Genomic DNA, 25,096 nt, shown 5'->3' on the forward strand with positions numbered 1-25,096 from the left:
CCTGAGATTCCTATTGCTGAGATTGAAGGAATCGTGTCCAGATTCATTGCATATGCTAAGAAAGAGCATTGGAAAGGAAATAAGGTTCTAGAAGAGAGGTTGTTGTAGATGATGTGGCGCCTTAATTATCATTGGTCTATGTTTCCTAGATTTTTGTGCCAATTAAATATTTGGCTATGCATTTAATATTGTTCAATAAAAGGGGAACTTTTTGTAACAAACCCTAATTAGGGTTTAGGTGTCAGAATCTCAGCCGTTGATCTTCTTTTGATCTGGGCCGTTTATTGTAATTGAGGATGCTATATATACCCTCACTCATTTTCATTTTGTCATTAGAGATTAGAGGAGATATTATAGAGAAATCAGATTTTAGATATTAGAGAGAAGAAAGTTATTTTGTAGCAAGATTGAGCATTGAAGAAAGAATTTCAAGCAATTGTTGTCTATTTTTGGCTTTGAGATCAATAAAATATTGAAGTTATGGTGTTTTATTGGAATTCTTGTGGCTATTTTCATGGTTGTTTACTTTCTTGAATCATTCTCACTCGAAGTAGCATTTTAGTTTGAAGGACTAAGTGTTGAGCTTGATCTTTGGTGAGATTCACGTTCCAAACCACTAGCTTCTTACTGATTGTAAGAACGCCTTGTGTGGTCAACTGGAGATATTTGGATTGCTTGAACCTTCAATCATTATTGAACTACTGATATGTACCTTTATGGTAGTGTCTATAATTGTTGATGATTTAAAAAACCACTAATCACCTTAGAAGATCGCATCAATTCCAGTAGAGTTGTAATTCCTTGGCAATACTGAAATTGGTAGAATTTTACCAAGTCTAGCCTACATTGAGTCATTCGTAGGATTAGATTAGAATTCATCTCTTGCAAACCCTATATTTTGATCTTTTTTGAGAACTTGTTAGTTTTTTAGGAAATTCTGTTCCTGCAAATCAGAAACGTAAGGCCCCTTGATGAAACAGCATTCACAACGACCATTGGTGCTTATCCACACGTAGAGATCTTACATCGAAGAACCTTGGAGTCATCCTGACTGATCCTTTTTGGCGATATCTTCAACAATCAGAGGCTTTATTCAAGAGAGGATAAGGTACCTTTAGGTATTTTATTCTGTGTTTGATAGTGTACAAAATACACGTCAACAGAACCCACAGTCCAAAGGGTGAACCCTGGCTGGACATAGGGTGAACCAAACACGAGCCCGGACCCGCGCGGACCCGGTTCGCGTTTGGAGGCCAAAACTAGTGAACTAGGTAACTGAGATTATTTGTCTTAACCTAGATCACATTTTCTATACCAATATCTAACACAACCTCCCCCAACATTAGACTCACATTCTTTGAATTCTTGACTTCGTTTGATGCATTGATGGAACTCAAAAACACCATCTTACCATGTGAAACTGCTAGAGACTTGATGAATGTGATTTATTCCTTCTATTAACCCATCTAATTATATGGTACATCCATATCTGAACCAATGCTTTTTTGCTTTTCCACAATTGTCTCTGCATATGCCATTGATTTTTGGAGCACCATAGAGTATGTGTCTTTGTATTGATGTAGGAGCATCTAGGTCCACATGCCATCTTGCACCCCCAAAGAAAATAATATTAATTAACTAATAAATAGCTATCTCATGCTTTGTTTGCTTTTGTTCTTGTTGACATTTTGTCAAACACTTGGCATATGTATGATGATGATTGGAAGCCCTTAGGCCTCCTTAGACAGAACAATTTACATGGATTTTATGGGTTTTATATGGAGATGGCATGGACAGATCTGTTGAAAGACGGAAATGACAGATTGGAAGTTTTTGAAGTCTTTTAATCTTGTTAAAAATGTCCAAGAAACAAGCTAGAAATGTTTGGAAAGAGATTTGCTCAAAATACAATAATGGGAATTAGTTTCTAGGCATCCACATGAGCAAGGTGCATGCTGAAAGAGAGGCAGGGCCATTATTTAGAACTTATTGATAAAACTATATAGGCTGAAAATGCCCACCAAGGGCAAATAAAAATGGCCAAAGCAAGTTGGAGAACAAAAAAGTGAATTTTTTCAGTGATAGATAGGTTGTTGATATGAGGGAAGTGTTTTCCACAAAAAGAAAAACCCTGTTTTTGATGTTGGGCGCTAGACATTTGTTTTTGTAATAACTCCTAGTTGAGAAGACTTTGATTGTAAAAAATTAGGCCGTTTTTGCGAAAATGCTTGAATTGCAAAATTAATGCTTTGTTGATCGCTTGGTGAATGGAGATTGTTCCTTTGGGTGTATGTAGGTGTTTGGAGGTTTGTTGGAGACTCATAATAAGTATTGTATGTTTGATTTTAGCTTTTTTAAGGTGTCTGTGTTAGCCTATTGAAGGCATTGGTCATAGTTCTAGGTAATAATCTTTCTCTTGTTTCCAGTTGGCATACAAATATGATGGTGACATTTTTAGGCCGTGAGGACAAGGTAGTCATTTAGTTGACCCCCTTTCTTTGATTGCATCATGTACCCCTTCCCTGCAATGGTCAACATTGTGACCAAATTCCCCCAATATGGTCTTCTTGCCATATTGAAAGAAAGGTTTTTGTAGCACCAAATTTTTTCATATGCAATGTTTTCTTTGGTATGCTTCCCTTTGTTCCAATTTGTACCTTAAAGTTTAAATTGAAGCCTGCAATCTTGACATGCTTTGTGGAACCAAAAACCACATGTTTGGATTCTATTGGAGCTTGATGAAGTGGACGTGCTACAAAACCATGGACAACAAGTGGAGCCTACAATCTCAATCATATTTGCCTCTGCTTCCTATGCCATGTTAGCATTTTTCACTATTGCAATGGTTGCAGATGTCCTCATCCTCTCCAATTGTTTGATTTGTCAGCATGAGGGCTACTGTAATGTCCCCTTCTCTGCAGTGATTAGTTCAGTGGTCCATTGGCCTATTCCGGAGACCCATAGGCTATTTGGAAAGGAGAATTAGGGTTTCCAACTTTTGTGGAGTTTTGCACGAGCTTTTTAGGGTTTACTAGGAGAGAATTCTTCAGTTCTGTCTATGGTTTCCTTCTGGGTTTTTCATGAGCTCTAGGGTGGCATAACATGCATTCGATTCTTTGGTGAAGTGAGAACTTACTATTTTTAGTAAGTTAGGGTTTGGTTGTTTGGATGATGCTATCTTATTGAGCTTTTGAAGCTTTTTCTTCGGGTGCGAAGATCTTGTTTTTCAGAGAAGTATTTCATGACTTACTATTTTTAGTAAGTGGCAGTATTGAGCAATTCTATTTTTAGCAATTTGGATAGGGTCCTGATCCTGTAGCAGTTCAATGGTCTTCATTGCTCAGCTGCATCCTGGTTTTTGTTGATAATCAGTATTGGAATCATAAATGATTTAATTAAATATTATTTCTTTATCCTAAGGTTTAATATTTAATTATTTTATTACTGATTAATGTTATATTGGGTGACTTAGGAAAAGACATTTATATCTAATATCAATGTTATTATTTCCTAAGTTAGGCGTTGAAATTTGAAGAATGCATTAAGTTATTGTTGAAGACTTAGGCAAGTTCAAACTTGTTTAATTATTGGATAAAATGCAACTTGGGCGCCCACATTGGGAAATGAAATGAAATGTCATTTGGACGCCCACCTTGGGAAATGAAATGAAATGTCATTTGGATGCCATGTGATAGTGAAATGAAATGCGAATTGGAGATGTAAATTTGGGAGCATTTACATTTGAATTTCAGAGGGAAAAAAGTATAAATACAGGTGCTTGGCCTCCCATTTGGATATCTTGAAAATCACATCATTATGTTGCCGGTTTGGCAATAGAAGTTTGAGCTTCGAAGGGAGCCTTCCTAGCTAAGTGCAGTTTCGTACTTGCAAGACAGTACCTAGCTGTTTTCTGTGTTCTCTCAGTGTTCTTGGTGAGTTTGTTGAAGTGTGGGATTGCTGGTTTTGCTGTGGTTCAAATTTCTGCGTGTTTCCAGGCTGCTGGGAAAGTCATGGCTGAAGCATACTTTCATTCATAAGTCTCCGTGTGATTGCTTGCTGCTTCTGGGTATTGGCTCTTTGATTTTCTATGTCCTAGGCGAAGAAGTTTGTAAGTTTCCAACACTAATCTTTGAGTATTCATTTTAATATTGCAAATCGAAATTCCCAGCTATGGTGTTTTTCTTTGTATGGGCATTTGGAAGTAAGTTGAGTTAAGTGGGATGTTTGGTGGTCATTTTATTGGTTGTTCTTGGTTATTAATGATATAACAACAGTTTGGGTTTGGTTTGGAGTGATTTGGGCGAGTTGTGAGAGTGTTTTATGCATTTTAGTGTGTTTTGGTATTGTTGGTTGTGCATTTCCAGCTTGCTGTCAAAAATTACAGATTTCCAGAAGTTAGTGTTTGGGTGTGCATTTAGGAGTGAGTAGATTAGTTGATTTGGGAGTGATTTGGAGTGATTTGGGTGAGTTTGGAGAGAGATATGAGTATGTCATAGCTTCTTGAAGTTGCTGGTCTGTGTCATTGCTCCTAGAATTTCATAATTTCATGTTGAAGGGCTTTTGGGGAGTTAGCACTTGCCTGGGAATATTTATCAGCTTGGACAGCATTACTTCTCTATTCAATCTCTCTATTTTCTATATTGTAAGGTTAAGTAGTAGTACTACTAACCATTTTTGGATTGTAAGCATTCCCATTGGAAAGTGGAAGAGGCTGGCTTGCCGCCTATATTTTGATATTTGTTACTCAGTCTTCGCGCTGCATAAGCGGTTGAGTGATATCTATTTGTAATGGTCCTCCTCTTGCATAAGTAGTTGAGTGATGTTTATTGTAATGATTCTCCCGCTGCATAAGCGGTTGAGTTGAGCTTGTTTGGTGTGTTCAGTCCTCCCGCTGAAACATTGTGGTTGAGTGATTCGTGTTTTTGGGAGTGTTGTTCTCTTGGCTGGTTTATTGCCAAGTTTCTTGATTCATCCGCTGGATAAGCGGAAGGGGCTGGCTTGCCGCCTATCATTGTATTCAGCACTTCAGCAAATTATTACTAACGATCCCCTACTTCCATATGCTCTCACCCTCCCAGTCTGGGCTCTCGGTGATCAAAAGGCGTAGGGTTCCCTTCAATTGTTTGGATTTCATTATTCTAACCCTAACGGGTGATTGGTGTGATTGTAATTTTGCTATTGAGAAATCAAAAAAATTAAGGGGAATATTACAACTACACTCATCTCCCGCACAACCTTTGACTCAACATTCCAATACAATTTGACATTGCAGCTAGCAATCTATGCAAGTTGGTATTTGAGGCGATTAATGTGTCCTATCATCTTTAACCTACAATAGTTGTGAATGGCTGATATTGCAGTTGGTCTTGGTAAGCCATGCTTCGAGGAGGCATCCTTGTTGCCAATGCTTTCACTTCTTTTTCTTGATGCCATTGTATAGAAATTGCAAACCTTGGCATTGAATAATAAGGAAAAAAATTGAAGCAAACTAGTATTGAAAAAAAAGTTGCAGATCTATGGCCTTGGAAAAAAAAGATAAAAAATTTAAATGTGAAAACTCTAGATTAATTCAAATGTATGTGAAACATTCAAGGAAAAATCTTTAAAAATGTAAAAAAAATCCAAAACGCATTCTTGAAACTTTGAAAATTGTATAAATTTCACTTCTACAATCATTTTAAATCACCACAAGAAGAGCTCAAAGGAGAAGAAAGAGAGATGAAATTCAAGTTGAGCAGGTTTTATAATGACAAAATTTGTGTATTTTCTATGTTTGGGTGTTTTTTTACATGAGGGCTGCATTTGCAATGCAATATTGAGTGAGTCATGGACTTTACAAGAACTCGCAACGAGTTCCTGGCTTAGACTCATGTTGAATCAGCTGCAAGTTTTCTCTTTACTTGGCCAAGATTTTGAAACTTGAGTAGGGTATTCATTGAGTTTTAATACTATGGTTTGGGCTATGTTCTAAGACCATCTTGGTGTCAGCCCTCATCAACACTTAAACTCAAATGTGGTTTTAAAAATTGTATGAAAAATTCTCTCTCTCTCTCTCTCTCTCTCTCTCTCTCTCTCTCTCTCTCTCTCTCTACATATATATATATATATATATATATATATATATATATATATATATATATATATATATATATATATATATATATATATATATATAGACACACACACACACACAAGATTGCTAGGAGACAAGTATTGGTGTTAGTATGGGAAAGATGGGTACTTGGAGATACCAATTTTTCTATATACATGTATAACGTACTTTGCTACAATACAAAATAAAAAATGTGAAATCTGTGATTATAAATAATGAAATCTGTGATTATAAATAATAAATATTGAAATTTTGAATAGAAATCAAGTTCAACAAGAAAAAAAGATAAAATTTAATCTATAAACTTAGTTTTTAAATTTAAATATTAAATTAAAAATTTACATGGTAGCTTATGACTATGGACTATAATCAATAGTTTTAGAATTTTTAATACTAACAATTTGAAACTGAAAAGTTCAATGTTCATGGGAAGCAAAATGAAGATTAAAGAAACCTCATAGGATGAAAAAATAGGTATGGGAGGAAAAGTATAGATGGAAGACAAACTTGGACAAATTGTGGAAACATAGAGAACTTATGAGCATTATAGAACCTACATGAAGTCTGTCAACAACTACAAGTCTCTGCAAACTTTTAAACATGTTACTTTCCCCCTTGCTAGCTTCAAATGCTTGTTCTGAATTTTTGTTGCTCCTTTCAAACTTTTGAGTGTTTTCTATCAATGGAACAACAACCGACACATTTAAAGAGCTTTTAGGGCCTATTTTTCATTTTTAACTTTTAGGGTGAGACACATGTGATATATGTTTTTGAAAATGAAGACATTTGGAGAAGCGATTGAGATGTTTGTGAACTAATCTCTAGTTTAGGAAACATGTCGCAATATTTGAGACACATCTCATGGGGGTTGTGTTGGTGTCTGTTTTATCATCTACCAAACATTAGAATAGGATACCTGAAGGTATTCTACCCTCTCCTGAAAAATCACTACTGATTCCAAGGTCTATATGTGCGAACAAGCGACTTTAGTGGAATAGCTTCTTGGGTAGTGTATGCTGAAATTTCAAGGGGGGCTTACGTTTAACAAGTATCTTGAACTGCTGGACTTAGATGGATTTAGCAATTTTAGGCTCTTCTTTTTTTGGGAATTTTCTAGGATTTAGGCTTTCAAAAGAAAGGGAAAAAGGGACAGGGTTTGAGAAGGCTAATCTAATCCTACGAATTTTGGAGACGTTATCAATTGGGTGCTCTCGAGAAACCAAACCTTGCTTCGCCACACTAGGGACAACTACACAAGGCCAGTGCAATCTTCAATTTGTTGTTCTTATGATCGAGATGTTGGGATGCACAGGGGATGGGCTCAGACTAACTTTGCACGGTAGAATGGAAATCATCCATTTACCAAAAGTATGAGCGGAGATACACCATCAATTGACACTTATCAAATCCTTCATTCAAATTAACAACAATGAAAGCAAATCTAAATTAATTCTAACTAAGTGTTGAGGCAATTGAAACCATGCAAATCATTCAAATAATAGAGATTACAAAGCAGCACACATGCAATATATTATCTGGAAATGACCTTAAGCAACAATACATCGAAAACCTCACACCCTCCAAATGAGAGGAGGCAACCTTATATAGTTTTTCAAAATGAATGAATGGCCGAGATCAAACAGCGATCAAGGGCCAAGATTGAAAGTCTTAAACCCTAATTAGGGTTTCCCGAAATACTATCAGTTCAAACAAATGGAAGAGTGACACCTGGCGTAGCTGCTAATTTCACTGAGGTGAGTGGCCACTTTCTTCTTTTAGAGATTCAATTTATCTGGACACAATGAGCTTGACCTCCTCTATGGTGACACTTGGCAAACCACCAATCTGGAAGTCGACGAGGTCCACATCATCGGTACATGTGGCAAGGATGCCTTCCCATTCAACTGCTTGGGTGAGGAAGTTATCATCGATGGAGAGGAAGTTTGCAATCTTTGAAAGATCGCCTTTGTCAATCATCCCTGAATCCCTGAAGAAGCTTGCCTGAATCCTGGCTCTCAGGTTCTTTGCTTGTAAATGCTTCTCCCTTAGGCTTTCCTTCTTCCAGATCTCTGACGCCACACGAAATACCTTGCCCAGGATCTCTCTAACACTTGCCTTTGTCTCAAAGCACTTGGTCCCGGATTTCTTCAGAACCTCAATCCGAGTGACCAGAGTATAGTACCATGTGCCGAAGTCGTACCTATCTCCTGTCTGTATGATGCGTGCATCCACTAAGCTTCTCTTCGACATGCCTCGGATAACCTTCAGATGAGGGAGTATTTCATTTTGAATTTCATCCACCTCTTCCCAATTGGAGGCTAGATCCTGGATACTAAGTTTTCTACCAGTGTGTCAGCACGCATCGAAGCGTCTAAAATCCATTCCTTTTCTTGAGTGTATGAGCCCTTCATATCATCATAGTCCTTCATTGATCCTTGCTGAAGAGGCTGTGGCAGAGTAGCCGGGACTTCACGGTTGAGTGGGCTGGTAAGATGGAGAACATACTTCTTCCATTGTTGGTTCTCTTCTTCAACCTTCTTCCTCTTTTCCTTTTCATGAGCCAGCCTCGTCTTTAGAACGTTGCAAGAGTCATCAAAATATTGGATCTCTTGGTCTTGGGTGGGCTTACCCAGCTCTATGGTGGTAACCTTGTAATCATCTGTGGTGACATTGTCTCTAGTCTTCCCTTCTTTGGGTACCGCTATCTGGACTGTCCTGAATCTGGCACTGTCTCTCTGAATTAGGGAAAACTTCCTGGCGGGTTTGGGTGGTTTAGCTATAGCGGGTTCATTCACCTTCTCCAGGAATGCTGCGGTGACCTCCTCGGTTGAGTGGGCTTCCTTGGGAACCTTGGCCTTTATCCTTGCTCGCAACCAATCCGGAATGGTTGATTGTTCTATAGTGTTCCGATCAAACTCATCATCTGCCTCTCTTGGGTTTGCTGGTATGCCATCCAAGAAGATTGTAGGTGCTTCAATTTGCTCTCTGTCTGGACTTTGGAAGACCTTTTCCACTACTTCCTCAACTAGCTGGGAAAGCACTCTTACTTCATCATCAATCACACAGATGTTCATCTCTTGCTCCCCAGTTGCACTTTGATCGGGTGCAATGGAAGCAACACTTAGGATGGAGTGACTCTCGCTGGATTCTCTTCTCTCACCTACAACCCTTTTCCTTGTGACCTTTGTGGAGCTTCCAACCAACTCCTTCCTCTTTCGAGATCCAACACTTTCTGGATTCTGAGCATCACCGGCAGAGGTACAAGGATTGACGGACAGAGTATCATCTACTCCCATTAATTCATAAGTCAAGGTCACACCTTTGGCCTTCAACTGTTTTGTCTTTTTAGACGCCCACCACCTCGAATACTCAACCACCGACCTCATGAGGTCTGCTAGATCTGATTTCTCTTCCTCTGTCCAATCTATTAAGACTAAGGGTTCATTTTTCATCTTCTCAAAGCTTGGCTGCTGAAGTTCTAGGCTTTCTTCTACCTGATCGGCAACTCTGAATACTTTTGTTGCTCTCACCATACCCAACGGAATTCTTGACCAGAATCTCTTCCTGATCTCGAAGCTATCGGCTGCATTAGCCCAATAGTCTTCTAGATCCAGTTTGTGCTCAAACGTTGTTCCTTCGATCTTCTTTATCCTATGGAATGGATCGAAATCTTTTCTTGCCTTGTATTGATAGAAGGGATACCAAGCCAGCTCCTTCTCAGTGGTTGCAGCAGCCTGTGATGATGGACATGTTTCTAGCCCATTACCAATTGTAAGTGAGGACGTCCCTGCCTTCTTCTGCTTATCCCTTTGAATCACTATATACTCCTCCAATTGTTTCACAACCTTGAGCAACACCACTCGGTTGGTAGGGTAAGTTGGAAGCTTGTATGGAGGTCCGGAGAATCCCTGAATTTGGAGGTAAGTGAATTTTGGATATTGGAGATTCTCTGGTGCAAGCCACCTTGAAGTGTCCGGGTGATGTGCATCAGGAAGGTATCATTCACCCTTTTGAAATGGAATTTCTCCTCCATGTGGAGTTGGGGATAGCAATCGTATATTGGAAACTGGTTCTCCTTGTTCCCAACTTCTCCTCTACAAGTGAGACCTCTGTACCTGTAGGTCTTGGCCAAAGAATAAAACAAGTAAGAACTCATGAAGAAAGTCCTATTCGTCTCCAGGTTCCTTAGCTGGCTGTCTAGGTTGTCGCTGATCATCCAGGCCCAGTCTATCACTTTTACTCCATTGATTATTTCATTAATGAAATAGTACATCTAGGGTTCGAATGGAGCTTCCTGAGGATTTCCTATTATTCTATTGAGCAGGACAATCATGTCCCCAATGTCCTCCTTGAAGTATGCTCACACTAGGCTCTTTCTTTGGAGTTTGGAGGCGCCCTTCCTCGGCTTGTCTAGCAAGGAATGGTTAACTATGGCATCATATTCCTCTAGGTGGTCATGGTACAGACTGTCAGCTTCGTCCTTTGTCATATACACTGCGTTGTGGTACTCTGGGATCCTGAAGGCCTCTCTGATGGCCTCATCGCTGACATTTGCCAACACTCTTCCATCAGGTACAACAATGCCCTTATTGATGGGGTTGTAGTGTTTGGCACATTCAACTACTAGTTCGTTGCACTGCATGGTAGGGAGGAAGCCAGCAGCCTGCATGATACCACTCTTCATCATCTTTCGCGCAATGGTGGTAGGCACAAGGTTGTCCAGACCAAACATTCGCTTCTTAAATTCCCTCAGATTGATGTGTCCGAGGTTGGTGTCGCTGATGTTCTTCCACTTTGAAGTCATTCTCGACTCTGGAGGAGCATCTTTGTCTACCTGGAATTTCATAATGTCTGGGGCCTGCAAGCAAATAATGAAATTTTAAAGTTAGAAAATGATTTGCAAAGTTTTGAAAATAATGGGGCTGCGAAATGGCCAAGTGTTGGAAAATTTTCCATTTTTTATTCTCATACTTAGCCATAAAAATCGAATTTCCACCTAAAAACCTTCAGTCTTAAGGCTGGTTGTGGTTACCACCAAGTGTCAAAACTTTCAAAAAACATTTCATACTTAGCCAAAAAAAATGATTTTCTTCCTCCAAAATTTTCGAAAAAATCATTTATTAAATTCTGGAAAATATTCAGAAAATTCATAATTTTAATTTCACCTCTGACTTGGATAGAAGTAAGGCTAGAATTTTCTTCAGAATACTCAGAAAATTCAGAAAAGTTTAGATAATTCTTCCTCGTGCTAGTTGCCTTTCTCCAAAAATCTGTAAAAGTTTTGCAAAAAATATTATCCAACTTTCAGCAATATCTAGAATTTTCTCCAGATGATCTTCAAACTGACATACTTTACTAAGCTCTCCTTAGTAACTTTGAACTTCTTGGTGTAATAATGAAGTTGATAATGAAGTATTTGTAGACAAGCTTAAATCTTCAAGTAGAAACCCTTAAAATCATCCAACTCATACTTCTAATTTGAACTTCATGTTTCCCAGTTTTAAGACAATATCTCAAAAAAAAAAAAACATTCCATTTTGATTTAAGTCTGAAGATATTTATCAATTCTCCAATATTCCCTTTCAAAAAAAACTTTCTATTTTGATTTAATATCTCAATAATCTTTCAATATTCTTTTCCTCCAAAAAAAAACTTTCCATTTTGGATTTATTTTGAAGATATTTAATAATCCTTAGATATTTTCTTCATTTTGGATTTAATTTTGAAATCTCTGTGGATTTTTTTTGTGACATCATGTTGACTTTGTTTGACCTTCCATGTGTAGGCGGACTTTTGGAAGTTTATCTTCATCTTCTCCAAGTTTTGGCGGACTTTGCCTACCTCTCCAAGGTATGGCGGAGTTTAGAGGGCCTTCCCATGTGTATGGCGGACTTTGGAAGGTGCTCTTGGGTGGACTTTGGTGGCTTCTCCATCATTTGAAGACCTTGGGCGGAGTTTTGAAGGTCTTCCACATGTTTTGCTAGGGACACCAAGGGCTACTAAGACATGGCGGAGTTTGAAGAGGGCTCAAGGCATGGCTCCCACCTTGGGCAGACTTTGGAGACACCTCCTAGGGCGGACTTCTAGCAACATCCTCTAGAGTGGACTTTAGGCAAGGCTCCCACCTTGGGCGGACTTTGATGGTTTCTCCAACTTATGGCGGACTTTAGGCAAGGCTCCCACCTTGGGCGGACTTTGGAGACACCTCCTAGGGCGGACTTCTAGCAACATCCCCTAGAGCGGACTTTTGGCAAGCCTCCCCATCACTTGGCATGCTTGGGCGGACTTTAGACAAGGCTCCTCATGGCCTAGGCGGACTTTGAAGGTTGCTCCCCACACTTAAGACCTTGGGCGGACTTCAAGCACCTCTCCTCATGGCTCTCTAACCTTTGGCGGACTTTAGACTTGGCTTCTCCATCACTTGGCATGCTTGGGCAGACTTTGGAGAGTGCTCCCACATGACCTCCCAATGCATGGCGGACCTTGAAGACTGCTCCCACATGACCTCCCAATGCATGGCGGACTTTGGAGAGTCTTCAACACATGGTCTCCTGCATCGTGGTGGAGTTTGAACTTGCAACAATACTTCAAAACCCTTGTTAGCCAGACTTAGAAGAATTTTCAAAGAAATTTCAAAATTTCACAGCTTAATCAAATATAACCAGATTAACTTGAAATTTTCAAATCCATGCTTAGGTGGATCGTTTGAAGCAGCAAAAAGCCTAAAATCTAGGGATTTAGCTTTTTAGGTCAAAACTTGGAATTTTCGAGTTTCGGTCGAAGTTGGTCAGTGGTGCAAGTGTAAACCCTAGGTTTGCATCCCGAAAAAGCAAAAATCATACATCCCTAAAAAATAGGGAAAACTTTCTAAAAATAGCCATACCGGGGATTGGGCTAAAAATGCCAAAAACGAAACTTCCTAAAAAATAGGAAAAAAGCAAAAAAGCGAACTTTCTATGTTCAAATTCGTCCAAATCAATTATGATCTTCGTCCTTTGGCCTTTCTAAGCACTCTAGTGGTGTTCGCATTCCGGAATCACATAACTTGCAAAAACTAACTTTCAATTGTCAGGGCCTAAAATGCTCTGAACTGGACAAGGCTTGGGGAAACTGCAGCAAAAGTTCACAAGACACTAACAAAACCCTAGAAAGCAGGAAAAGAGAGGGTCCCCATTTGCAATGGGGCGATGTGTGAAAAAAGGTCACAACAGGTCGGAGATGCGTCTCTTTGCTACCTTGATAATATAATTCTTGAAGTCTACAATCCTCAATTTTTACCCTTATGCACTACAACCACTTTGCAACTGTGCTCTGTGTAACTTAGGGTACCCTGTTGCATTCCTTGCCTTTCTTGGGGAATGGTAATGAATGTTCTCATGTCTCTAAAATATAAGCTCCTTTGGGCCATTTGTAGTACACCACATAGGTATAAATTTGATATATTGTGCCCCACTAATTATGTTTGAACCCACCCTAGGATTGGAAGGACCACCTGTAATAATAAACATAAAATAATAAAAATACAATAAAATATAATTAAGTTAATGAATGGTCAAAAGGCATGTAATGAATAGTTGTGACTCCCTCAAACATGAGATATAAGAGGGGGAAGAGATCATTTGAAAAGGGATAAGGAGGGAAGAAATGAATGAAGCATGGGAATCAAGGAAGGATTAATGGAGGAAGAAAGGTATGGGATGTAGATAAGGTTGTGTCTCTTTCAGCAAGAATTATGAAGGGTTGTGCTATTCTAAAGGGTACCAATTTTGAAAGGTTGTGTCTCTTGCCAAGGGGCAGGCATCATGAAGAGATGTGACCTCTCCCTCACATGGGAAGATATAAAGGGAAGAAGGTTCATTTGAAGTAGATATGGAAGGGAGATCACTTTGGAGAATGATGTATTCTTCTCAAAAGCAGCAATGAAAAGTTGCTTAATTGTTATGGAGTGTGGTGACTCTTCCACCAATAAAGTATAAAGGAGAGATCATTTCAAGGAAGGGCAGAAAGAAAGAGGGAATAAAATATATAAGGCATTAGAAGCAGATTTAGGAGCATACCTTAAGCAGGTAATGAAACCAAATTGAATATTAATAATTAAACATACAACAGTTCGAATATACTTGTGGGTTTGGGTAGGAGTTCTTTATGCACAACATGATGAATATTATCTGCACATTGATGATTAATAATATGCTATTGTTTATGGCTGTTTATAATATACATGACTGTTTATAATATGCTGTATGTTTATGACTACTTAGGATTTGTTATATATCTTGCTTAATTGTTATATTCAGCCATGATAGGGACAATGAGGGGTTACAAGGAGGGGAATGACGATGGGGTACTCATCTAGGTACACCACCTGATAGTGGTGACCGAATGGTTTTGTTGATGTGTTTTTTATGCACCTTGAACACAGAATAAAATGCTGAGGTATTCTATCCTCTCTTGAACAAAGAAATTTTGAATGCTAAACAAAGTGATCAATCAAAGCAACTCCAAGGTTTACAATGCAAACTGTGCGACTTAAATTCTGTGGATAGACTCAGTGTGGAATCATAAGGGGACTTATGTTTTGCTTGAACTCTGCTGGAACATGGACTCTAACCATACTTGCTTGGAAAATAAAGATAAAAGAGACAAGGGTTTAGAAAGACTACACTACTCCTAAGATCAATGATGATGATGAATGTTATTTAGACAGACAAATTGCCTTAAGGTTTGCTTTGCCATTAGGAACAACCACACAAACTTGATGCAATCCTCTAAGGGAACGAAAGATTTTCACATTGCAAATATATCACTCAAATACCCAATGTTGGTGCAAATTGAACAAGTATCCACAATCGAACTTAGCACAATGATTAGGCTCAAGCTAACTTTACACTGTAGCTTACAATTAGAAAACTACAAAAGTATGAACCAAGGAATTTGTCACAATATCTTCATGGAATCCACCATGATCAATGAACTCTAATTAAGCTATGAGAAGTAGAGACCATGCAACAAGTTGAAATAGCACACCAAAATCCACCATAACTTCAATGAAACTAGTATGATTATTACAACAAGCCTTGGCAACAATCTCCTTTCCTCCTACTCTATTCTAGCTACTTGCTATCTAATTATGAACTATTAACCTTTACAATGTGAGATTTGAGCCTTATATAGAGGTCTCATTACATTTTGAAGGCTCAAATTGACTCACAAATCAATGGCCAAGATCTAACAGTAAAACCTTAATTAGGGTTTGTCACAACAAACTCTTTCTTGACCAATGAAATAATTGCATAGAATTGGACACATCCATCTTTGAATGTGAACCAATGAAATATGAAGTTATGTATCTCAAAGTTTGTGCCTCCATGAGATGAATCATGTTCAATGTATCTAGACATCTTGACTTGGAACCCTCTGATTGGTAAATTGATGACTGGATGCCACCTCAACTTACTCCTTGTGGATCATTGGAAGTGTGTGGTTGAGCAATATCTCTTGATACTCAACATCTCCAAGCTCGGTGTGATGTGGGTGAAGGCATATTCCCAAATTGCATCATCTTGATCAAGCGGATCTTCTAACCTTGATTAACTCTTCTGACTTGATCACACTTGCATTTCCATCTTCTAGTTTGGGAATCCTGAACTAGTTCACTTCTTGATAAAGTTTGATTCTAAATTGAATTGTTTTGAAATCTTTCATCTTAGAGTACTAGCAATGATTCTCGGAGGAAATCCAAGATTGTAAAACATCTTTCTATCTTCATTGATAAGTCTTGGTATTGTCCTCCTGCAATATTGCTCCTTGTCTTTGATTCCTTCATGATGTTGAGACCCTCAGAATACAGTTCTTGTTGATCACTTAACCTTGACACTAACCTCCTTGGTATCCTAGTGCTTGCTGGTGAAGTCTTCCTCTTGAATTTGTTTGATGATATGGATCTTGCAATCTTCTTTCTTTGCTCCCTTGAGATGTTGTTTGCAACCTGCTCTTTTTACTTTCTCCCTTCATCACCTGCAAGACAACGAGGAAAGGATCAAATATACAAGATATAATATTTACTAATTTTCATCTCTATGAGCTCTGATTTATGTCTGATCAAACTATGTCTTAGGTCTAACTAAAGGCTGATCTAAGTCTGATCACACATTCTCTGTTCTGATCTGATTTTATACTCGATCACTTCTCTGCCCGAGCGCAAATCCCATCATGTCCTGCACAATGTTTGCGCATTTTACCTATGACTCTGTACAGTGCATATTGCACATGTAGGTGCATAATGTGCCCTATGCCTGACTTAGGGAAACTTTGATTCGCTCTTCTTTGTGATCTTGCCATGTGAAAGTCTGAAATTAATGGGTTTCCTTGCCTTGATGATCTGATTTTCATGCTTAATTTCAAGGTTCAAAGTTATGATCTTTGGGTTGGATTACTGAGTTTTGTATGTTGAAGGCCTACTTATATATCCCTCTTGCTCTGATTTCACAATTTTATGTGTGCAGGTCTGAGTTCCAAGGTCCAATTGACATAGTTTCATGAATTGCCAGATTATACCTCCCTTTGGTCCTGATCTTGCACTAAGTTGACACTTCCACATCCTTGCTTTAGTCTTTCATCCTATTGCTACTTGCCTCCCTCTTGACCCTTGATTTTGATCCTTGATCTTGATTCCTCATCTTGCATATGTTGAATTTCTCCATTCTTGATGAGTTTCATCCTTAATGTCTTCCTTGTGTTGATGAACTCCTGATGTTGCAATAATAGCCTTTGAATTTGTTGATTCACCTTCTTGAGTGAAGATCCTCATCATCATCATGTCATGAGTGCTTGTAGTTGTAGGTCCCATAGCTGAGTGGACTTGATGCTGTGATGCTCTCCATCATGACCCATGCATTCCTAAGAAGTCCACGCTCTCTTCATGTGAAGCTCCCTCGCTTACTTCAATCTTTATGACTGATTGTTCATGTCCTTCAGGTCTGAGCGCATACCAAGGGGAATGTAATAATGAATCGAATCTTACACACCTCTGAAAACAACATCAACCTACATCAATAATTTTTTTGGGAATGAACAACCTTGGTCTGGAAAGGTTAATGCTAACTTGAAATCTCCTCAAATTGTGACTATAATATGTCAAAATCTGAATGCTCTCAGCCCTGCCTTTGACTGGAATTTAGCCTCTTCAATTCGCCCAAAGTCTCATCTATAAATTGGCCTAGGTCTGGTGGACACTAAAATCTGCTCCAGGTCTGGCTTACGAATTTCGGCCTGAGAAACTCGCATCAAAGACTGCAGATGGATTGAAAGTTGATGCATTAAAAATGAGATTAGTCTTCACCTTATATGATTCTTCACCCCTTAATTTGCTCCAAATTAGTTAGGTTGGTTGGGTTTAATTATTTTGATTTGCATTATAATTTCCTTTCCCTCCAAAACAAACTAAAAAATGCTCTTACCACAATCTGGCCGATCTTGGGCTTTTTTTTATAGTTTTTCCCTTGCTGAGCGGGTTTGAAGGATATGTGTGCACAAAGGGAGTGCATTGTGCATGTGGGTATGCATTATGTGCTAGGGGTAGTTATGCATTGTCTTGAGCGCATTTGATAGGGAAGCTCGTATTAATGCATGATGTGAGGTCGGCTATAGACATTATAATTTGATTTTACTTCCTTCTTCAAGTTGGCTATGCTTGATTGTTTACAAAGGTGGGTATAAATAAAAGCACCTTGCGTTGATACCACATCACCCTCACAACTCAGAATGCAAATCAGTAACATCTGCTCTGACATAAGCGAACTAGGGTTTGAGTTTTAGGACTAATGTCTAATTTTTTTGATGCCCTAGATCTGATTTCTCACATTTTTGAGGTCTGATTTTACATTTTGGTCATGATTTCTGGTTGTTTACAAGTCTGATCTGCAATGTCTCCTTATCTGGTCTGAGTTTTAGGTCTGATCTTCTTGTCTCAGAAGGTCTGATTTCGAACTTGAGGTTAGGGTGCATAGTGCAGGTGTCTCTGCATAAAGGTTACTGAGCTGGGTTCACTGTGCATGTCTGATTGCACTAGCATGGGCGCACGGTGCGTGCACATATGCACTATGCGCTCATGTGCACACTTAGCAAAGTTTTAGAACATTGTCATTAAATTTGATATCGCTTGGATTATTTTTGTTGTCTTGGATGCAGTTAAGGTAGGTTTTGGATCACTTGAGCATGCTTGGGGGTGAAGATACTTGGGCGCACCATACACGTGCTTGCACAAGGTGGGCGCACTGTGCATGTCTGATTGCACTAGCATGGGCTCACAATGCATGCACATATGCACTATGTGCTCGTGTGCATACTTAGCTTAGTTTTAGAACATTGTCATTAAATTTGATATCCCTTGGATTATTTTGGTTGTCTTGGATGCAATTAAGGTAGGTTTTGGATCACTTGAGCATGCTTGGGGGTGAAGATACTTGGGTGCACCATACATGTGCTTGCACAAAGTGGGTGCACTGTGCATGTCTGATTGCACTAGCATGGGCGCACAGTGCATGCACATATGCACTATACACTCATGTGCATACTTAGCAAAGTTTTAGAAAATTGTCATTAAATTTGATATCTGTTGGATTATTTTTGTTGTCTTGGATGCAATTAAGGTAGGTTTTGGATCACTTGAGCATGCTTGGGGCTGAAGATACTTGGGCGCACCATACACGTGCTTGCACAAGGTGGTAAAGAAATCTTCTCTCCATACTTAGCCTAATTTTGCTTCTCTCCTTAGTGGAGTGTACTATGGTGATGTTGTTGCACAACTATGTTTTGACCTGAACCTCCATGCTTCATATAATATAATGTCTGAATGCAAGCCCAATGTGAGGGCGCATAGTGCAAGGTAGCTTGCATGGTCAAGGGTGCACAGTGCATTCAAATGTGCACAAAGTTGCAAGTTTACATAATCGAAATTTGCCCTCTTCCCCCAAATTTTCAATCATTCAATCAAACTAGTCATTTCAATCTCCTCAAAGTTCTCATTACTCAAGCTTGTGTGCACCTAGGGTCCAATAGTCTTAGGAACATAGTGCACATGCAGGTGCGCAAAAATTTCTAGTTCACAAGAGGTTGATTCCCAACACTTAGGTAAAATTCGCCTCCCTTAGATTTGACTTCACAACATGATTTTGACATTAATGAACTTAAAGTAATATGCTTGCAGTTCTTGACAGAACTACAAGCATGCTTACCTCTCCTAGCTGGCATATCATCAAACCCTAGCAAGATTTGACAATTTGGGAACATTTAACAACATTTCTTGCTACTTAACAACTTTGGCAACTTTGACACATCATATCCTTGATAGTTTGGACTGACCTCTCACTAAAAGGTTAAAGACTAGGAAATTGATGCCAAGCTAAGACAACTAACTAGAAAACCCCAAGCGAAAAGTGGGGGTCTCCATTTGCAATGGCATGATGTGTGAAAACGTCACAACAGGTCCCATGAGGCCAAGGGCGTACAAGGGGTACTGCTTTTGGGCTTAGAAGAGATGGGTTTTTGGGGGCACCCTACTGTGAATACACCTCATCCCTCAATCATGGTGAGTTAATACACCAAGAAGTCCAATCATCGAGAGTGAGAGATGGATGGCAAGATGAAGTGGGAACGGGTATAGGACACTTCACTAGGCACACCACCTCATATGGATGGCATGGGTCACATGACAACAAGAGGGATGGTATATCCACTCTTGGGCCTAGGGTAGAGGATCTCTTGGATACCCTATCAAGTCACCTTATCCTAGCTCTCGTATGGTTGAGCTTCCTCAATTATATTTAAGATATCTTATGATTAAATTAATGTTCCTAACCCTAGTAGAATTTTAGGGCAAAACTAGGCATTTATAAAAGGGGACATTACACCACCAATGTGGAATAGCAGCATTACTCTTCATAGAATTCCATCCTTCACTTGCATAACTAGCTACACCATCCTCTGCAATCAGCACCACCTCCACCATGGGAGACAATAAATGAGCATTTACCAAACATAGGATGAGCACACCATCAATTATTTCTCCTTGCTTGAGTGAATGAAATAGAGCATCATTGGCAAAGGACGGAAGAGAGAAACTGCTTGTTACCTCCAATACCCCACCACGTTGAGAAACTACTAAATGCTTGATTACTTGGTGAAGATCTTGAAACAAATCTGTTAAGATACCTACATCTTTGCTAACCACCTTGAAATCTTCTGCTGTAATCTCATTACTCACCACCACTGGACATAAAGGAGTAGAAGGAGAGTCCTTAGATACCAGCTCTGTGAAACCTCATCCCCAGTGTGACTAAATGAAGCAAGATCATCTACACAATGGTGGACCGGAACATTCTTAATCACCCTGTCTACCTTATTGTGAAAATCCCCCAAAATAGTGGCACATAACCTGTGATGACCTGTTTCTTCAGCCTGAAGTCAGATACATACCCATGCTTGAATGGGTCTCTAGGAGAAGGAACACCACTGCTGCCTGGAAGAAAATGCCAAGATTTTACCACAAAAAAAAGGAAAACAGTGCTTGATAGCCAACTGCATAAACCCTATACACCATAAAAACAAAAATAACCCACGAGACCACCAGAAGTACCCTCTTATGATAGCAGGCATACTGATAGCAAAATAATATTAACACAACCTTATATGATATAAAGCCAAATATCAAACACTATCAATCATCATTAATATACATGATTCCCTTCATTGCCAAATAATAAGAGCTCAACCATCGGGAAAAGGAAAGCGATGTTACACAAGCGTCAATTTATAATCAATAAGAATTTAATTAAGGCCTTCCCAATCACCACTTTCATTACTCTCAATAGTAGAAAGTATATGACTATTTGTACCCTTGTTAGCCAACATATCTGCTGCTCTATGTTGTTCGTGAAAGCAGTGTAGGAATTTGACATATTTGAGCTTTTTAACCCAAATCATAGCTCCCTCTGCATAAGCATTCATCCCCCAATTCGAATTACTTGCTTTTTTTCAAACCTTGTATTACTTGGAAGTCTCTTGATTTCCACCTCACTCTAAACCCCTTTAAAAGCTAAAGATAAGCTAGCAATGAGTGCTTCCCATACCTCTTCATTTTAGTTTTTAAGCCAAGACATCATGCCCCTTTAACTAAAAAGGAATTGCTACTATCCCTCAATAAATAACCAATTCCTGTTGTACCTGGATTCCTCATACACGGTCCGTCAAAATTTAAGTTGACACCTTTTGACTGGTCTAGACCAATCAATACTTTTATTCAGTTCATTTCTCTTTCTCAGTCCACTAACAGGTAACCTCTTTATCTTTTTCAACGTGTAGCAAATACCATGTTAATTTTTTTTTGCATTGCATATGCATATATATATAAATGTTGTTTTTTCGATTAAGTTGTAAAATGGTCATCTGCACCTTTTATTATGATCCCTTCAGTTTTGTTTCTCAACATAAGTAAGCTATTATACCGAACTCGAATAGAGTGGAGAAACTGGTCAAAGGCTATTGTGGCTGTTGACAAAGCATACAAGCTTGACAATAATTTGGGAAATTTGACATCAGTATAATGATAATCAACTTTCCCACTGTGTTGTAGCTCCATTCTTATGGCATCTTTGCATTTATTTGTATATAAAACTCTTTGTTATATATCTTTATCCCTTTAGGTGAGGAACGTTTTCTATGGAATTCTCACTTATTTTCAACATCTATTTTTTCTCTTGACTCGACAGGTTTTTGGACACATTGCTTCCGATGCAATATTAAAACCACTGGGTCACTTCGCAGATTCATCTCTTGCTCCATGTTATCCTGCCATGTGTGCTGGGGATTTTGTGGAGTTAGAACTTGCAGCCATAAATCTCAAAAAAAAGCAAGATAGCTTTTCAAATCCAGAAGATGGGAGCTGTGAGCAACAAAAGGTGGACTAGTCACCTTTAAAAATAGAAGAAAAAGCAGAAGGGCCTCCGAGAAATATCAGTATCCTTTTGATCTTTGCATACGTTTCACTTGGGGATCTAATCGTCTTAGAACAATGAAACAATATTAAGATTGGCTACAGCCAATTGTTTATAAACGCCTTTTTAAAGTCCATATAATCTTCAGATGTCATCTATTAAATAAAGCGTATAATCTGAAGAATAGAACAGACTCGATGTTTCTATTGGTCATTTATAATCATGGTATCCTCGATTTGGAAATCCTTGAAAACTTCAAACTTGGTCAAATTATTTTGGATCCCGTGTACTGTGATGAGTTACCATAAAAATGTCTTTGCCAATAAGAGAAAGATAATCAGAAGAGAGAGAATTAGAAAAGTGATGTATGCAAAAACAAACCAAAAAAATAGTAAAACGGGGCTTTCGCACTTGGGCGAAATTTTATTTTTTTAAGAAATCCCATATTGGTTTTTTTTTTCATGATTTTACAGTACTACCTTGTCTGTCTGATGAGTATTTATTTTATCAAATTTGTCTGACGTATGATTCTGGTCTCTTTTTCACGTGGAGAATTCAAAAGATTTTACAGTGTTATACTGTTCAATCTTGAGAACATTGGCAGTATGTATTTTTTCAAACTCATTTGGAACACAATTCCGATCTCATTCTAATGCGTATATTTGTACTCGATAAAACTTAATCTTTAATGAATTCTTCTTGAACCATTCAATTTTACTAATAAATTGAAGTATATGATATATTTAAAATAAATTACTTCTGTATTCATAACATTGTTTTGCTATTCCTGAAAGTCAGTAAACCTTTTTAAAGGATACATAGGGGACAGGAATTAAAAAGTTTTCCGCTCTTTTCTCCTCACATCTATGCTGTAATTCTATGTGGCGTAAGGGCATGGTTATGTTGCTTAGCTTTTGTGAAACTTCTCGTTTTCCAGTTACACTTTGCAAACTTCATTCATTGGAGACTTCGATGTTAATATGTCACTGAGGTCGTAGATTTGATGGCTTTTTAATTGCAGGGATGTGTTTGAATTATGAAATGCAAAGTCCACATTTTTAGGCTGGTCTACACAGCTTGATAGCCATTATATGCAATATTCGGTCTATGAAATTCAACATTGATCTTGTACAAAGAATTTCAACTAAGATTAAAATTTAAAAAAGTACTTTTTGAATTGAATATTGATTACAAATATCTTGATCATGAGTATCAACAGTAGACAATACAAGATCCTTATGAGCAAACACATTTGCCAACTATGGAAGAGTAGACAATACAAGATCCTTATGAGCAAACACATTTGCCAACTATGGAAGAGCAAGAGTCACAACTTAGAATTCCACTTAAGATGATCCTATGGGGAATTGAACTTAGGTCTTGTTGGTGTGTTTTTTATGCACGCACAACTCAAAATAAAATACCCAGAGATATCCTATTCTCCCTTGATTAAAATCTTCTATGTGCTAAACAGATGGATTGTGTGATCATAAAGACGACTTCGAGGTTCCAGATTTATGCAGATAGTCTCGGTTCGTTGTGATATGTTGGTAATCTCAAGGGGACTTACGCAATTGTTCAAGGAGTGAATCAATCAAAGGATTTTGTTGATTGTTGATGCTTGTAACTTTCTTCTTGCAATGAGCTCTTTTCAATCCTACTTCTACCAAGACTTTGAGAAAAAGTGGCAAAAGGATTGGGGTTTAGGAAGCTACTTCTAGTTCTAATCTAATCCTATAAATTCCGGAGGCAGAAATTGCAAAAGTGGAATCCAAAACTAATCCCTGCTTCGCCAAATTCAACTACATAAGGACGGTGCAGTCTTTTAAGGAAATCAAAAGATTTTCTTATCACTCATATTCACCAACATCTTGAACAATGAATAAAGTGACAAAAGTTGATGTCAATGTAATTATATGACGTAGTTAATGACTAGGGTTACCATTCTCCTTTGTCAAGGAGATGCTTGCTATTTCTGAGAAATCACCCATCCCTATGCACTAGGGTGGGTGGGAGAAGGGTGTCCTAGCATTTCTCAATTATTCCCTTTCTATGGAAGACCGCTAAGCTCTTTACGTCTGCTAGGTGTTTTAAGTTGGGTTGGTCCCGCGCCTGCCCACCATTCCATATTCGATTCCTTGAAATGCCAGAGATATGGTAGGGGGTCGAATGATTGAATGGATTCGGATTTGGGCATCCCTCATCCCTACTATTTATTCCATTCCACCCAGTGTATAGCATTTGTGCACTGCTCGACAACACCAAACACGGGAGCTACCAGATCATTGAGTAATTCCAAATTTGGTTTCTCTGACAGTGGATAGGAGGAGTTTCCAACCTAAACCACTAGACTCAAAAGTTGAGAAATTTAGGTGCTGCTCAACGGAAGCGAACCACATCTCATGTGCCTCTATTGGGATGAATCCCCATCCCACGAGAAGAGAACCATAGATGATAGGGAATCCGATTCTAGTTGTTGCTAGTAGGGGCACCATTCCACCCACCCATTCCTCCTTCCTCGATCGAACTACTAATGGTAGGTAGGTAGGTAGTTGGGACCGAATGCTGAAGATTGACTATATCCACCCACCCAAGGCCTATCCCTATATCCTCCCACCACCCCCCTCGGTGGGGTTGGTGTGGGAGGCCCTATCTACCTATTGGCCTGAGGAGATGAAATCCACTCACCCTACTATTTTAAAGGCTGAGAGAAACCAAACTCGTGAGAAGTTGGTTTTCTCGGCCTCAGATTGATTGTTTGGTTCACGGGGAAAAGAAGAGGATAGTCCAACATCCTTGCCGACGACTTTAATCGCATCCGAAAAAAACGAGGTGACTTCAACCTGGCCAATCCCGAACATGAAGTCCAACCTTTCTAATCAACCTCTTGCCGATGAACACAACCTGGCCCGTGCTCTCTTCTACTCATGCATTAACTGCTTCTATACTGGGCTTTGACCAAGTTGAGAGAAAGATGCAGTTGATCGAATGG

General features: G+C 38.8%; 1 protein-coding gene across 1 annotated transcript in view; it reads left to right on the forward strand.

Moving 5' to 3' along the window:
• Positions 1 to 22,566, forward strand: part of LOC131044120 (uncharacterized) — a 99,158-nt gene extending 76,592 nt beyond the window's left edge. Inside the window, exon 7 of the mRNA XM_057977374.2 lies at positions 21,880 to 22,566. Within this exon, the coding sequence (XP_057833357.1) occupies positions 21,880 to 22,077 (198 nt within the window). The 3' untranslated portion in view covers positions 22,078 to 22,566. The remainder of the gene's footprint in view (positions 1 to 21,879) is intronic.
• The last annotated feature ends 2,530 nt before the right edge of the window (positions 22,567 to 25,096 follow it).

The sequence above is a fragment of the Cryptomeria japonica genome, chromosome 4 (genome assembly GCF_030272615.1).
Source record: "Cryptomeria japonica chromosome 4, Sugi_1.0, whole genome shotgun sequence".
NCBI classification, from domain to species: domain Eukaryota; kingdom Viridiplantae; phylum Streptophyta; class Pinopsida; order Cupressales; family Cupressaceae; genus Cryptomeria; species Cryptomeria japonica.